General features: G+C 43.4%; 1 protein-coding gene across 2 annotated transcripts; it reads right to left on the reverse strand.

The window, feature by feature from the left end:
- Positions 1-1,385: 1,385 nt before the first annotated feature.
- On the reverse strand, positions 1,386-14,814 carry LOC139564985 (ribonucleoprotein PTB-binding 1-like). Of its 2 annotated transcripts, XM_071384947.1 has the most exons (15): positions 14,454-14,814; positions 12,682-12,748; positions 12,067-12,536; positions 10,434-10,625; positions 10,201-10,321; positions 9,480-9,580; positions 9,281-9,352; positions 8,903-8,981; positions 6,650-6,828; positions 6,439-6,520; positions 6,198-6,328; positions 4,698-4,769; positions 4,413-4,544; positions 3,711-3,770; positions 1,386-3,608 (listed from the first exon to the last, which is right to left on the reverse strand). In XM_071384947.1, exons 1-15 carry the CDS (start codon positions 14,766-14,768, stop codon positions 3,474-3,476), a joined length of 2,208 nt encoding a protein of 735 aa, XP_071241048.1. In that variant the 5' UTR covers positions 14,769-14,814; the 3' UTR covers positions 1,386-3,473. The 2 variants fall into 2 exon arrangements, with proteins under 2 accessions (XP_071241048.1, XP_071241049.1); XM_071384948.1 differs by lacking the exon at positions 9,281-9,352 and having other exon boundaries at positions 14,454-14,813.
- Positions 14,815-14,855: the final 41 nt, after the last annotated feature.

Below are 14,855 nucleotides of genomic sequence, written 5' to 3' on the forward strand. Positions count from 1 at the left end.
AGAGAGATTAGGGGCACTAAAAGTATCAACAAATATACAAATACAAAATGGGAGGTGAGCAGATTTATCATTTCCAATATGCTAAAATGATGCAACCATGTGAGCAACGTTCCATTTCTATGGTAACATTTGTTTCCTTTGTCATAAAATTGATATGAGCGTTCCATTTAAACCATATGAGAATGGTGTTCAGCCAATGTTCGCTGCCTAAATGTAAATCACAAACATTTCCTCTACATGGGATCTAATTTGTTTCACCTCAGTGCCCCCAGTCAATAACTGCTGCTGCTTCTAGCAGTTGTGACCAGGCGACAGTAACAGCCAACCAGTCACCTTGTAGCCTGATTACAGAATAGAGGACCTCTTCAGTCCCCCTTGTTTCTTACAGTAGAGGAGCTGATCAGTAAAACGTTAGGCCGTGGTGTGCCCTAACCCAACGGTTTTCACAAGTATCAAAGTGCTGATGGCCTTAACCTCATCAGCTCTTTTTCTGCTGTAAGACAAGGAAACAGTAAAGACATTTTATTGGACAAGCTCAGTTAGTAGTACTTCCGTTTCAAAACATTTCCCCCCTACTGTACAACCATGATGTCCACAATATAATGTACCCTAAACACCAGTCATAACTCCCCCTCCTATTACCCACTGACTAGTCAGAGGGAGAACTGGACAAAACTAAGAGTTAACCTTTCCACACTCATGTCAGTCTCTCCATTGGGATTTCTCTCCATTTCGTATTGACATTTATCCTCCTCGCCACAAAACGCACCGGTTTTGTGTTTATTGATACGAGTAGTATTTAAATCTTAACCTTTGGAGTTCATAAACACAGCCATGGCCCTGGGAGGCAGGCTGCGTCAGCCAGTATATGAATTGCCAGAGCCACGTTCACCAAGTCTAAAGTAGACTAACATCCTTCTCCATGTCTGTGCAACTCCAGGACTGTATTGTGCATGTGGGAGACGCTTTGTGGCCCAAGGCACAGAAACAAGAAAAACATAACTATCCTCACCCCCTAACAGCCATCCTACGCAGCAGTCATGACAGAAGACATACTTGGTCAGTTTGTATCTGTATTCTGAAGCCATCTATTGTATCATTGATTTACCTTGACAGTGGTTTCAAGGCAGCCAATGAAAATGTCAGTTGATGAATAGCAGAATTGGTTTAGGAAAGACTATTGAAACAGTCCTTGTGCATAGGGTAGACCTACAACCAAAAATGAGTGCTGGTCTGCATGCCAACCATCTGGTATTTGGAATTATGGGGTTTCTTTAAGCCAGTTGCATGAGTAGAGGACTCTAAATGTATTCATTTGACGGTTAATGATTATGGAGGTAGTGTTATAAATAACATGAACAACCCAAAGGGGTACTAGAGAGCCATAGGAGTAACAATCATTTATTTACAAGTTTGATCTGTGTTCCTCACTTATGAGAGAAGGTGGGGGGGGGGGCTCAGGTGTGGTGGCTGCATCCATGGCAACGCTGTCAACCAAACTTTGCAAGTCAGTGTTTTCCTGAGTTAACTGAGCATCAAAACGTAACACAAGCGCGGTCGAACACAGCCAGCATATTGACCATGTAAATGAACTAACCACAAAAAGATTAATTAAATAACATTTACTTGCTCCAAAACAGACACATATCGCAGTACAGATGACAGACAGCATGTATGAGGAAAAACAAAAGCAATCTTAATTCATATAGAGCAGCACCTATTGGTCAATACAGAACATGGGGAAATCTACCATTAGACAGGTGGCTGCACTTGGTAATGGTCACTAAAACACACAAAATATTGAGCAGCATATTCAATCTTAAAACAGACCAGAGGCCAAAGATATGATTGAGAAAACAAGAGTTTAGGACTCCGAGGAAATGATCAAGCTTTAAAGTATGTACTCGGCAAAAAACAATGGGATGTAGTCAAAAAGCCCACAGAGGGGAAGATGAGATGACAGAAAAAAAAGAAAACTTAAGGCTCAAGTGTAATTGCAGTTCCCATCAGAAGTCAAGAGGTAATGGTGATCACGATCAAAATGTCAACCAGATTATTCTTCACAGACTAAGAACTCAATCACTGACCAATCATAAGCTTAATTTCCATGCAAACCTTCGAGGCAGACCGAGTAAACACCTGTTAAGAGTCACTGGACACTCCCATCATAGTAACACTTCAGATAGGAAGTCAACTTCTTCTGGACTGGAAAACTGGATAAAAATTCTACAACCTGTTTCAGTTTGTCAACCATCAGTGTGAAACTGTCAAGCTTGATTTAATTTCAGTTTTGCCTGAGGATAAACAGCCCCCCCTGCTGGTCTACAGGGGAGGGACAGCCAGCCACAGGAGAGCCAACCTAGCCATGGCTCATTAATAAATGAAAGTACAGTTAATTAATGTTTAGGCTTGGTGAACAGAGGCCACTTACTGTTATAATCTGTAGATATTAAAGTCTGGATAAGGCACTGCTACCATCCCCTCCAAACGAACGAGAGCAAATCAGGTGCCATGGTGGTTGAGATGCAAATACTCAGCCGACAAAGAGCTCACGTCAAAACAGAATATACAAGATTCTGCAGAGAACAGAATGGGGGGTAAAAATAAAAAAGTGGTGAGAACAATAGAAATGCAACAAACCTGGAGAATTGTGACCCACCCGTGTCCTCCAAGTGCAACACCAAACATTCAGTGCAGAGAACGGGCTCCCAAATGAGATGGAGGGGTGGAAGAGTAAAGGGTTGAAAACAGCATATTCCAGACTAGTTTTTTGGTAAGGGGACAGTTTTTCCAAAGGACAAAAGACAAAGGCAGTACTGCTACACAGATCTACATGAATCGAAGGCCTGAATCCTGTCCAGACAGTCAGTACATAATCCCTGTAGGAGGAAGGAGCGTGAAGAAAAAAAACATCCCATCAAACTAATGAAATATATACAAAAATATTGGGAGGAAAAGCTTTTAAAAATAGAAACCCGTTGACACCATCACAACAGGAAGAAAAAACTAATACAAAATATAAAAATTTAAATAAAAAGCGCTCAGCCAACCAATGAAGGGAATACGCAGAGGAAAAAAAGACCTGAAATCAGATTTTACAATTATTTTCTTATAGTACAAGGTAACTCCCCATTTTTAAACAAAGGGATTTCCTGATAGAAAAAAATAAGACATTAAAAATCAAAGGATAAAACTTCATTTACAAGCACACTGAAATCATATATTTACACAAAAAAAAAACACATCAAAACTCCCATACACTGGCACGCATTGTTATGTCCTGATTAGCGACAGGCTGCAACCCCAGGGCCCTCCAGGGGGGGGGGGGGAAATCGCTGGCAGGAACACAAGTGAGAGACACTGGACCGCCAAGCCCAAAACCTAAAAGCTGAATGGAGGAGCTCCTGGGGGAAATAGAGCCATATCCTGGCTGTTAATTGGCAAATCGTACAAGAAGCTTTGATTGGTTTACATTAGAAGACACGCTTGCGTTTCAGGTAGGAGTCAGCATAGTGGCCCCCCAGGCCCTGGGAGTGTTGTCCCACGTAGCCCCCTTCTGGGCTGGGCTCTGGAGACGGGATCAGACGCTTGTGCCCACCAATGGGAGTCTAGAGGGGGCAGAGACATAACTACTGTAAATGCCATGGTGAAAAACGGGGACAGAACAGGAAATGGCAGACCAACCGACAATGACAAAGAGGCACACTGACCTTCATCCCCAGACCAGATGGGTACAGGTTAGAGTGGCTCACAGGAGGCATGCCCACAGCCTGAACAGACAAACAGTGTTCAGTGATCAAAACAGAACCACAATGCATTGGTCTCATCTAAAAAAGGCACAATATGTACGTTTTGATTTCCAGTAAAGACGGGCGGCTTGGGTCTTTGTGAGCGCAAAACTAAGAGGAACAAACAGGCACAGTACAGCCCGATCTATCCCTTCAACTTTGACACAGTCCACTCAAACAGAAAGATGCAATATCGAACATCCACATGTGACTTCACAGGATTCTGCTACAAAATCTCTGCAGGACACTCCTCCGCCATTTTGTTTGTCATCGTTCTGCCAGCATGGCTACTGTGGTTATGCAACAATGTACGGCTTCAAGCATATCAGATCATGTGTTGTCCGCATTCGTCTGAGTGGACCAAGGACACCCAGATTTAGCCAATAATTTGACTTAACATTTTCAGCCCAACTGTTACATAACGTTTCAGAACTTAGATTGTCCCCAACATGGGTGCTAGACTAGCCAACAGATGTCAAGACATCTCCGCTAAGTCTAAATAACAGAGGTCATCCTTTATATTTTGATCAGACACTCAATCCTCATTAGATCTGTTGATTACATTGGGAAGAGGCAGAGGAAAAGTCTAAGCAGCAGTGAGGGTGGGTGTCAGTGTGGGCCTACCTTGTTGAGATGGCTGGAGGGGAGGCTGCCGGGGCCGGGTGCCACCGAGCTGTAGTAGGAAGACGAGGGCGGGCTGGGGGGGTAACTATAGTGGGAGGAGGCCTGCTCACTGTAGCCGGGGTGACCAAACCGCTACGGAGACATTCATCAAGTTATTCTATGCTGCATGTAGTTACACATGTATATATAAAAATTCAAGATAACAAAGGAGAGTGGAAATTAAAAAGGCAAGAGATGCCACAGTTTGAAGGCTGGATGTGAAGTGGAGATGGTAGTGTCTCTTACCTGCTGCCCGAACCCTGCCAGAGCTCCAGTGTCCAGAGCCTCCTGCTGTTCATACAAATGGGCCAGAGGGTCCTGGGGAGAGAGGAGCCAGACGCCATTAAACCTGCTGCTCATGTAACCAAGTTAACACCTGTTAGTGATCCAATCCCGTTAGCGGGATCGATTTGACAACATCCAGTGAAATTGCAGAGCTCCAAATTCAAACCAACGAAAAATCAATTCACAAAAATATAAGTAATACATAAAAATAAAGCTCAACTTCTAGTTAATCCAGCAGCATTGTCAGATTTCAAAAAGGCTTTACGGCGAAAGCAAACCGTGCGATTATCTGAGGACAGCGCCCCGCTGGCAGGTGGCGACACAAGTCAGAAATAACGATATAATAAATGCCTTACCTTTGAAGATCTTCTGTTGGCACTCAAATGTCCCAGAAACATCACAAATGGTCCTTCTGCTCGATAATGTCCTTTATATCTCCAAAATGTCCATTTGGCGAGTTTGGTCAGAAATACACCGGTACCAACTCGCCCAACATGACTACAAAGTATCTAATAAGTTAACTGTAAACTTGGTCCAAACAACGTTCCTAATCCAACCTCAGGTATCCTAAAACATAAATAATCGATAAAAATTAAGACGGGATAAACTGTTTTCAATACCGGGATAAACTGTTTTCAATACCGGATAAAAACGTGAAGCGCGTTTCAGTTCACGCGCACCAAACAGTAGAATCCATCTGGAATGACACTTACAAAGAACAGCCGTACTTCATTTCTCAAAATAAAAACATCAAGCAATTTCTAAAGACTGTTGACATCTGGTGAAAGCTATAGGAACTGCAACCAGGTTCCTATTAAATAGGGCTTTCAATAGAAAACCAATGGGAAATACTATGACCTCAATTTTTCCCCCCTGGATGGTTTGTCCTCAGGGTTTCGCCTGCCAAATCAGTTCTGTTATACTCAGACATTATTTTAACAGTTTTAGAAACTTGTGTTTTCTATCCAAATCTACCAATTATATGCATATCCTAGCCTCTGGGCCTGAGTAACAGGCAGTTTACTTTGCGCACGCTTTTCATCCGGATGTGAAAATACTGCTCCCAATCACTAAGAAGTTATTAAGATCGTATCGTACTCTTACTCCACAGCTGCAAGCTTTTTGGTGGCGCATCTGGCTAGTACGTTGTCAAGCGGGCAGGCCCATGTTTGAGAGGCAGAGGACCCTAGGTTCAAACCATTGTGAGGACAGGGTAGCCAGACAGGAAGTGGTGCTGATAAGCAGGCCCACTGTTCTATCACACTAGAAAAAAGTCTATGCACTGACCACTGGGCAGCCAGGGAGGTAAAAAACCCACCTGTGGCCACAATGACCTTAACCAAGACAGCAGTGTCCTCAGATATCAAATAAACATCAATGACCAGGCATTCTATCACAACACATTAGCCATGCCAGGCACTAGGGCTGGACAGTAAAGGTTAGAGGATAAGGGGAACCTACCTGGTGTATTGGGGGGTAGTCTGGGGTGTAGGACTCCTGGTAGCGCAGCTTGTAGTTACAGAGGATGTTCTGTGTGCGCTGGTTGCCTAGCGCTGGTCTCTTCCTGTAAGGGTGGGGCCTGCAGTTGGCGCCTGTGTGAAGGACGGCAGGAATGGAAGAGGTGAAAAACCCTATGGGTCAGTATTGGGAAGAAATCAGAGCCAAACTTCACAGGCTGCAGACAGTAGGAAGGGCAGCTCACCTGAGGATGGGAACAGGCTGTGGACATTGAAGGAGTTCTGGGGAAGATTTACATCGTTGGGAGGGTGTCCTAGTATGGACATCTATTGGAGAAAACATTGTAAAAATAATAAATCAGAGGACTTGATGTTATGTAATGAGGCACAATGACTTGATCATCCCTGCTAGTAGGGACAATATTAAAAGTATACAGAGCATTTTAATCATCATACCCCAGGTGCTGTAAACCCCTCTGTCCCCATCACTCCACCCAGGTGGGAGATTGACATGCCCTGGAGAGTGGGGGAGGGGTTCTGGGAGAAGCTGGTGGGAGACTCTCTGCCCAGGGGGTGACCCATAGAGTGGAGGTTTATAGGGTCTGACTGGAGGCCCAGGGATGGAACCACACCGCCTGGGGACACGAGACAAACACCTTATTAATATAACACCCCATCACTACACTGTAGAGAGCCCTGAGATTACACTGAAAATCAATACAACACTAACAGTAAATAACCTAGATGTAATAAGCACAAGAGGTCGACCGATTATGATATTTCAACGCCGATACCGATTATTGGAGGACCAAAAAAAGCCGATACCGATCGGCCAATTTGTAATAATGACAATTACAACAATACTGAATGAACACGTATTTTAACTTAATATAATACATCAATAAAATCAATTTATCCTCAAATAGATAATGAAACTTGTTCAATTCGGTTTAAATATTGCAAAAACAAAGTGTTGGAGAAATAAGTAAAAGTGCAATATGTGCCATGTAAGAAAGCTAACATTTAAGTTCCTTGCTCAGAACATGAGAACATATGAAAGCTGGTGATTCCTTTTAACATGAGTCTTCAATATTCCCAGGTAAGAAGTTTTTGGTTGTAGTTATTTCATATACCTTTGATTATTGGATGTTCTTATAGGCACTTTAGTATTGCCAGTGTAACAGTATAAATTCCATCCCTCTCCTCGCTCCTACCTGGGCTCGAACCAGGAACACAACGACAACAGCCACCCCTCGAAGCAGCGTTGCCCATGCAGAGCAATGGGAACAACTATTCCAAGTCTCAGAGCGAGTGACGTTTGAAACGCTATTAGCGCGCACCCCGCTAACTAGCTAGCCATTTCACATCGGTTACACCAGCCTAATCTTGGGAGTTGATAGGCTTGAAGTCAGAACAGCGCAATGCTTGAAGCATTGGGAAGAGCTGCTGGCAAAACGCACGAAAATGCTATTTGAATGAATGCTTACGAGCCTGCTGGTGCCTACCATCGCTCAGTCAGACTGCTCTATCAAATCATAGACTTAATTATAACATAACACACAGAAATACAAGCCGTAGGTCATTAATATGGTCGAATCCGGAAACTATCATCTCGAAAACAAAACGTTTATTCTTTCAGTGAAATACGGAACCGTTCCGTATTTTACCTAACGGGTGGCATCCCATAAGTCTAAATATTCCTGTTACATTGCACAACCTTCAATGTTATGTCATCATTACGTAAAATTCTGGCAAATTAGTTCGCAATGAGCCAGGCGGCCCAAACTGTTGCATATACCCTGACTCTGCGTGCAATGAACGCAAGAGAAGTGACACCATTTCACCTGGTTAAAATTGCCTGCTAACCTGGATTTCTTTTAGCTAAATATTCAGGTTTAAAAATATATACTTCTGTGTATTGATTTTAAGAAAGGCATTGATGTTTATGGTTAGGTACATGTTGGAGCAACGACAGTCATTTTTCGCAAATGCCACCGCATCGATTATATGCAACGCAGGACACGCTAGATAAACAAGTAATATCATCAACCATGTGTAGTTAACTAGTGATTATGATTGATTGATTGGTTGTTTTTTTATAAGATAAGTTTAATGCTAGCTAGTAACTTACCATGGCTTCTTACTGCATTCGCGTAACAGGTGGGCTCCTCGTGAGGCAGGTGGTTAGAGCGTTGGACTAGTTAACCGTAAGGTTGCAAGATTGAATCCCTGAGCTGACAAGGTAAAAATCTGTCGTTCTGCCCCTGAACAAGGCAGTTAACCCACTGTTCCTAGGCCGTCATTGAAAATAAGAATGTGTTCTTAACTGACTTGCCTAGTTAAATAAAGGTGTACATTAAAAAATACAAATAAATAAAAGGCTAAATCGGCATTCCAAAATCACCGATTTCCAGTTGTTATGAAAACTTGAAATCGGCCCTAATTAAATCGGCCATTCCAATTAGTCTGTCGACCTCTAATAAGTACTGCCCAAATCCACTACATGTGTAAAGAACCTGCAATGGAATCACTAACAGAGCAGCAGGGCTAGCATAGCATGCATATGCTCAGCATCAATGTAGAACATTGCTGTATGTGATAAATAAGCCAAACTAGAGAAACGGCTACTAGTGAGTTGTATTGGCAATACAAATAGACTTTAGTCTTGCCAATAAAGAATTTTAAAATGAGATGAATAGAAGGCCAAACCTTGAGGCAGGTCTCCCAGCAGATGGACTCCCTGCTGGAGAGGCATAGCAGCCAGAAGGTTGTCCCCCATCAGTCCTGCCTGTAGGAGACATGAGTTAGACACACGCCTCAGTGACCCACAAGATGCTAAAATAGTCTACATATCCGATATTTACTGAACCAAAAATGGCACATTTCAGAATTATGTCAGTCAACAGAATTCACAGTAAAACACTTCAAAACCAAACCAGTTGCACATTAATATTACTAGAAAAGCACCACAAAAAGGCAGCAGCTTTCCCGAGGGAGAGCATTTACCAGCTTTGGTTTAGGGAGCAGTCTCTTCACGACAAACCTATATCTACCACGCACATCTACACGCGTTCAGTGATCACTCACACAGGGAAGTAGTCGATTCTCTTTATTGTGCAGCACCTGAGCCCAGAGAAGATGATTCCCCAAAAAGGCTTGCTGATAGTAGAGGAGAGAATAAAGTAGGAGAAGTGTGGATGAGAGAGACTAATGAACCAACAAAAGAGGGGAGAGGAGCTGGAGGAGAGGGAGGTGGTGAGTATGCAGGGCATGGTATGCAGGGTACCTGTTGAACTTGGGCCTGGTTCTGGAGGAGGAGCTGGAGCAGAGCAGCAGAGAGGGCGGGGTTAGCCAGCAGGGGCATGGTGGGAGCAGCACCAAGGAGACCTGCAGAGAAACCATTTGACCTTAAGACATGACAACCTATTCATTCACCATGCATTAAAAGGTGCAATATGCATCCCTGTTGTTAAAATTCTAATAGTTTGCCAAATTTCAGTTGTGACAAAACAAGCAAGTGTAAAGAATCATTGTGTGATCTAAACCGATGTGAAATATATTTTCAGCTGGTGTACAAAACCAAAAGTAAGACTCAAAAACAAAAACCTTAATGAGAAGCATAGAAATTGTGCGCATAGAAAATATCTACCACTTCTTAGACTTGCTTACAATGAGAAAGAAATGTGAGTTATAGGTCTGTCAATGTGAATTTGGTCAGGTCGGCAAAAAAGTTACTATTGTAGCTTAAAAGCACGTGTCAAACTCATTCCACGGAATTTCTACGGGTTTTGGCTCCTTTGTACTTGATTGATGAATTAAGGTCACTAATTAGTATAGAACTCCCCTCACCTGGTTGTCTAGGTCTTAATTGAAAGGAAAAAACAGCAGACACTAGGCCCACCATGGAATGAGTTTGACACCCCTGCTTTAAAGCTTACCCCCACACCAGGGTAAGAGACTCAAACCATACATTGTCTTCCTTTAGAAAATGGCATGTTCTTACTCACCTTGTTTCCTGCCCTGGGTGAGGGGGTTGAGCAGCATCTTGAGGGTGGCAGGGTTACTGAGGCCTGTGAGGATCTGCATGGCTGTGGGCTCAGGGAGGAGACCTTTCCCTCGGTTCAGGGCCTGTGGAGGAGGAAGGGGAGGACAGCCATTCAGAACAGTTGTTTTACCACAGTAACATAAGGGAGTACTAGTTCAAACATATGGTCTGGTGTGGCAACCAAGAAGTCTTTACCATGGTCTGGGCAGCGATGAGGGCAGCCAGCATGCTCCTTCCCGGGGGTCCAGGGGCACAGAAGGAGACGCGGATGTGGGTCCCACCTAGCGCCCTGCCGTCAGCCTCTCGCTGCACCTGCTCAGCCATCTCTGCCGAGGAGAACTCCAACATGGCAAACCGCCGGAAACTGTCATCCTGGCCCTGAGCCAACTGAATAAAGGACAATTAAGTTAAATATGCATTCAGTCCAAAACTAATGACTACGTTTGCCATTTAAATAGGTTTACACAGAATTCAAGTAGAATGATGGTAGACAGTAGGTGGGATTAAACTGAATCATGCCCAGTGGCATTCTGTAATATAAAGTAGAGCAAATACTTGGGACTTCATGTTCCCAAATCTTCTCTCCAGTTTGCCACAGCTACTACTGGAGTCTCAATGTTTAAAAGCAATTACCAATCAATTCTCTCCCGTTTGTCGATCTACAAAGGCAATAAACAATGTAACAAGACCAAGTGAGCTATGAAAAAAATTAAGAGCTGAGTTTATTCCTGAGTCTTAACCTGTCCAATAGTTAAATTGTCTCACTCACACTATTACGCAACAGTGTTCTGCCAGACCTCAAACTACTGTGCCCTATAGGTATATGAATGACTATGTGTGCTTGTGGTGCCAAAAGGACACTGCTGTCTCATTCCAGAAAGGCCTGTAGGGTCAGAGCCCTGTTGACTGACACCACCTGGGAGTCAGGTGGTCATCACCATAGAAACCAGCAATGCTCATTGCTATAGAAACAGAGTGGCCACAGGAAAAGCAGGTCAAAGGTGAGGGCTCGAAAGCCAGATTCATACAAAAATACTCCATCTATAGCCACGTGAACTGCCCAAGATCCTGTCATCACTACGGATGCCCCATGTTACATGATAACACAACCATCTGAACCTTGTAGCACAGCTACCTCAAACACACTTGCTCAGTGTAAACAAAAGCAGTTGCAGTGTTTCCCCTACATGCACATAGCAGCAGTCCACTGCAGTTTTTAAATCGTGGCCACCACTGAAACTGTAATTAATATATAATAAAAATATTTCAGGATGGTAAAACATTCAGTGTAAACCAGATATAAAGTATGTAGACAAGACAATGGAGATCTATATCTTTAAGAACTAACAATCAAAGTTTAAAAAAGTCCAGAACAATCAAAAATTCTGAAAATGGCATGGCATTGGCACTCAATTGATTTTGTTATACGTTTGAGTCACCCAGATAGCATAAGAAAAAAGGTATAAGCAATGGCAATGTGCAGAATTGCAGGAAATTAGCTCTAAAACTAAATGGTTTTTGAGGCCAAGAGGGCCTCTAATACCATGCCCACGTCAACTTTGCCACCGCTGCTTCAAAAAAAAAAGAAAACATAGGGGGAAACTTTCATGACTAACAAAGTATAAAGTGCCAAAGGTACAAGCAGGTATGTTCTGCTTGCTACTAGAGTATCCTGGAGCCACTCAGATACAAATTGAACTGAGAAAAGCTACTAGATATATATACTATTCATGAGTCAGATACACATGTTAAATCCTCTGAAAATATCAGTGCAAGTTTGCGTGCGAGGGCGTTGGAGTTCCTGTGCGCGTGTTCGCATGTGACTGACCTGGCAGAAGATGGGTGCGTGCGTGTCGGCCAGGGCATTGCTGAGGTCCTGGGCGGTCAGCAGGCTGGGGGGCAGACGGTCCACACAGAGACACCTGGAGTGCAACAGGGGGTAGGTGAGGGAGCCCACCTCAGTCCAGTGGACATACAGCATCCTGGAGCCCAGCTGCTTCCCCAGCAGCTCAGACTTAGCCCTAGCCGCAGAGTCCTTCTTCATGTACTCCACGAAGCCGTAGCCCTTGGAGTGGCCAGTGGAGGCACTGTGGACCAGGAAGCAGCGCTCCAGGTTGCCGAAGGGTCTCACCAGCTCCTCAAACTGCTGCTGGGAGAAAGCGTGGGGCAGGTTGGCGATGCACAGCAGCGAGTCGGTGGGCTGCAGCTGCACAGAGATCTCCCGCTCCCGCAACATGTGCTGGTGGAACTCTTTGATGGCACATTGTGCCTGCTCCCCATGGAGCAGTGTGACGAAGGCTGAGGGGGGAAGAGGAGAGAATATGAGCTAAGACTGTGAAAAACTATGTGGAAGGTTACATTGCTCAAAATAGGAAGAGAGTTGAGGAATGTTTGTCAAGCTCTGTCAGAGCCTGCTGCATCCAATTAGTCTTTTTTTACCTACCTGTTCCCTTGTATTTGTCCACAAAACAGTACTTCAAGTCATAGTTGCGCAACAGCTCATGTACCTCCTGAAAGGGAGAAATTGTGGTTAGCTACAATCAGTGTTCCCCCTATAATTTTTCCCACAGAACTCTCATGCTAATATTTTTAAAAGTCCTCCTTGGCCTGAGAATTTGTATGTTTTGAAGCTAATTTCCTGCAATTCTACACATCTTGCCTGGGCTTATGCAGTGTTCTTATGCCATCTGAGTGACACAAAAATGGGGGCCTTATGCCATTTTAGATTCTCCCCATCTAGTTTTTATTTTTGTGATTGTTGGTTCTATCATATTTTTGGGCATGGAAGCAACGATTTAGCAGTGGCAGCCCACCGCTGCTAAATTATTTACTTGACTTAAATGAATACCATTACCTTTATAATACATTAATGGGTTATTCTCCAACTACCACAGAACACGTAAAAACATAAATGTGATATTCCCAGATTAGTACAGGTCTACGTTTAACCATACAATGGTGTAGTATTGTAGGCATAAATTATGCTTAAAAATAAGTGTTAGACACTACAATCCCTTGAAAACATGACAAACTAATGTGATGTGTGAACATCACTAATCTAAAGCCATCTGTTGTGTAGCTCCATCTACATGTCTACTTTTATTCACTGACCTGCTGTTCCATTCATTGGGGGGGTCGAAGCATGCTGCTATCCGTTTTTTAAATGTCCAATTAGGGATAGTGTGACATTGGCAAGTGTTTTCCACAACAATATTTGAGTATACACCATCTGTAGTACCTAAATGCTCATCAGTATTGATCAAAACAATTTAAGATGATTGCTTGCTTACAACAGGTGTCTTTGCCAATAAGAAACAAAAGCAAAGTCATCACCAGCTATTGGGCAATGGTGGAAAAAAAGTCGCCCATTCACTGTGCTAGGAGAAATGTTGTTCCACAATGCTGCCTGTTCCACAAACGAATCGCAATGCTGTCTAGCATTTTCTGAAAGCGGCTACGTTGCCTCTACACCTTCAACCCTTTGTCACTGCTACTCACGTTCCCATCTCGAACTCCCAATATGCACCCAAGCAAACAATGAAACGCGCACAGGCCACAGTTCCCCACGAGTCAAGCATGTTCCAACTTTTTTTTAAACAAAATGTTCCAGGGCCATGAAATTGGTTTCAATGAGGGACATTAACTGAAAATAATTTAACGACAGACTTCTGAACCAGTCACATAAAATGCATGTCAATCCATAGCCTGACAATTACTGGTCAAAACAAAACAAACAGTTTTGCTAACGTTAGCAACTAGCATTGCCTTTCCGCACGAGGATTTTAATTCTGCACTTTCAACTTGTCCATCAACCACGCGCGATGTTGGAGTGGGCAATAGCAGTCAGGCGGTGAATAACCACCAAACATCACCTACCACGTAGTAGATACTTTGAGAACTCAAATAAAGTTTATTCGCGACATAATTAGGAACGACAATTAGTTCGCAAATCGTTGTTACTAGGAAACTATGCTAGCTAACGTTAAGATAAGCTAGCTAACTAGAATACATACATCACCAAGTCAGCGAACTCCGTTAAACTACTGGTAATATAGCTAGATGTCAATTTCATGGCAAGGGTATAGTTATTTATCTTTTACATAACGTTACTAGATTAACGAGCTGCATCCTGGGCTTGATCTGATGAAATTACTGACCCGCGTTAGATTTCTACGTTAACGCTTGTGAAAACTAAAAAAAGTTTAGGAAACTTACCTGATTGCTAACATCGGATGGCAGGTTTTTAATTATGATTTTCCGGCGATTGTAAAACTCTCGACGAGTTCTGTCCAAGCGACTCTCAATCTCTTCAGGGCTAAGCGTCGTCAACTCTTCATCGACCCTTCGCTGACACTCGTTGTCCGATGATGCATCCCCATCACTGGGCTCGAGTTCGGGATCCCTGGATACCCAATTCTCGTGTTCGACAGCGGGGTCATAGTTTTCGTGAAGTGTACGGCTAGCGAAATTGGGCCCTGCATTTGGATTTTCTTCTCTGGGAGCTGCGCTAACGGACACCGCGGCCGCCATCACCTTTGCTTGAAAGTTTTCTGAAACTGACAACACCTTCAGATTTGAGCAGTTTAAACAATACACACATGGGCGCAACTCGGTTTC

Source organism: Salvelinus alpinus, chromosome 36, assembly GCF_045679555.1.
Source record: "Salvelinus alpinus chromosome 36, SLU_Salpinus.1, whole genome shotgun sequence".
In the NCBI taxonomy this organism is placed as follows: Eukaryota; Metazoa; Chordata; class Actinopteri; order Salmoniformes; family Salmonidae; genus Salvelinus; species Salvelinus alpinus.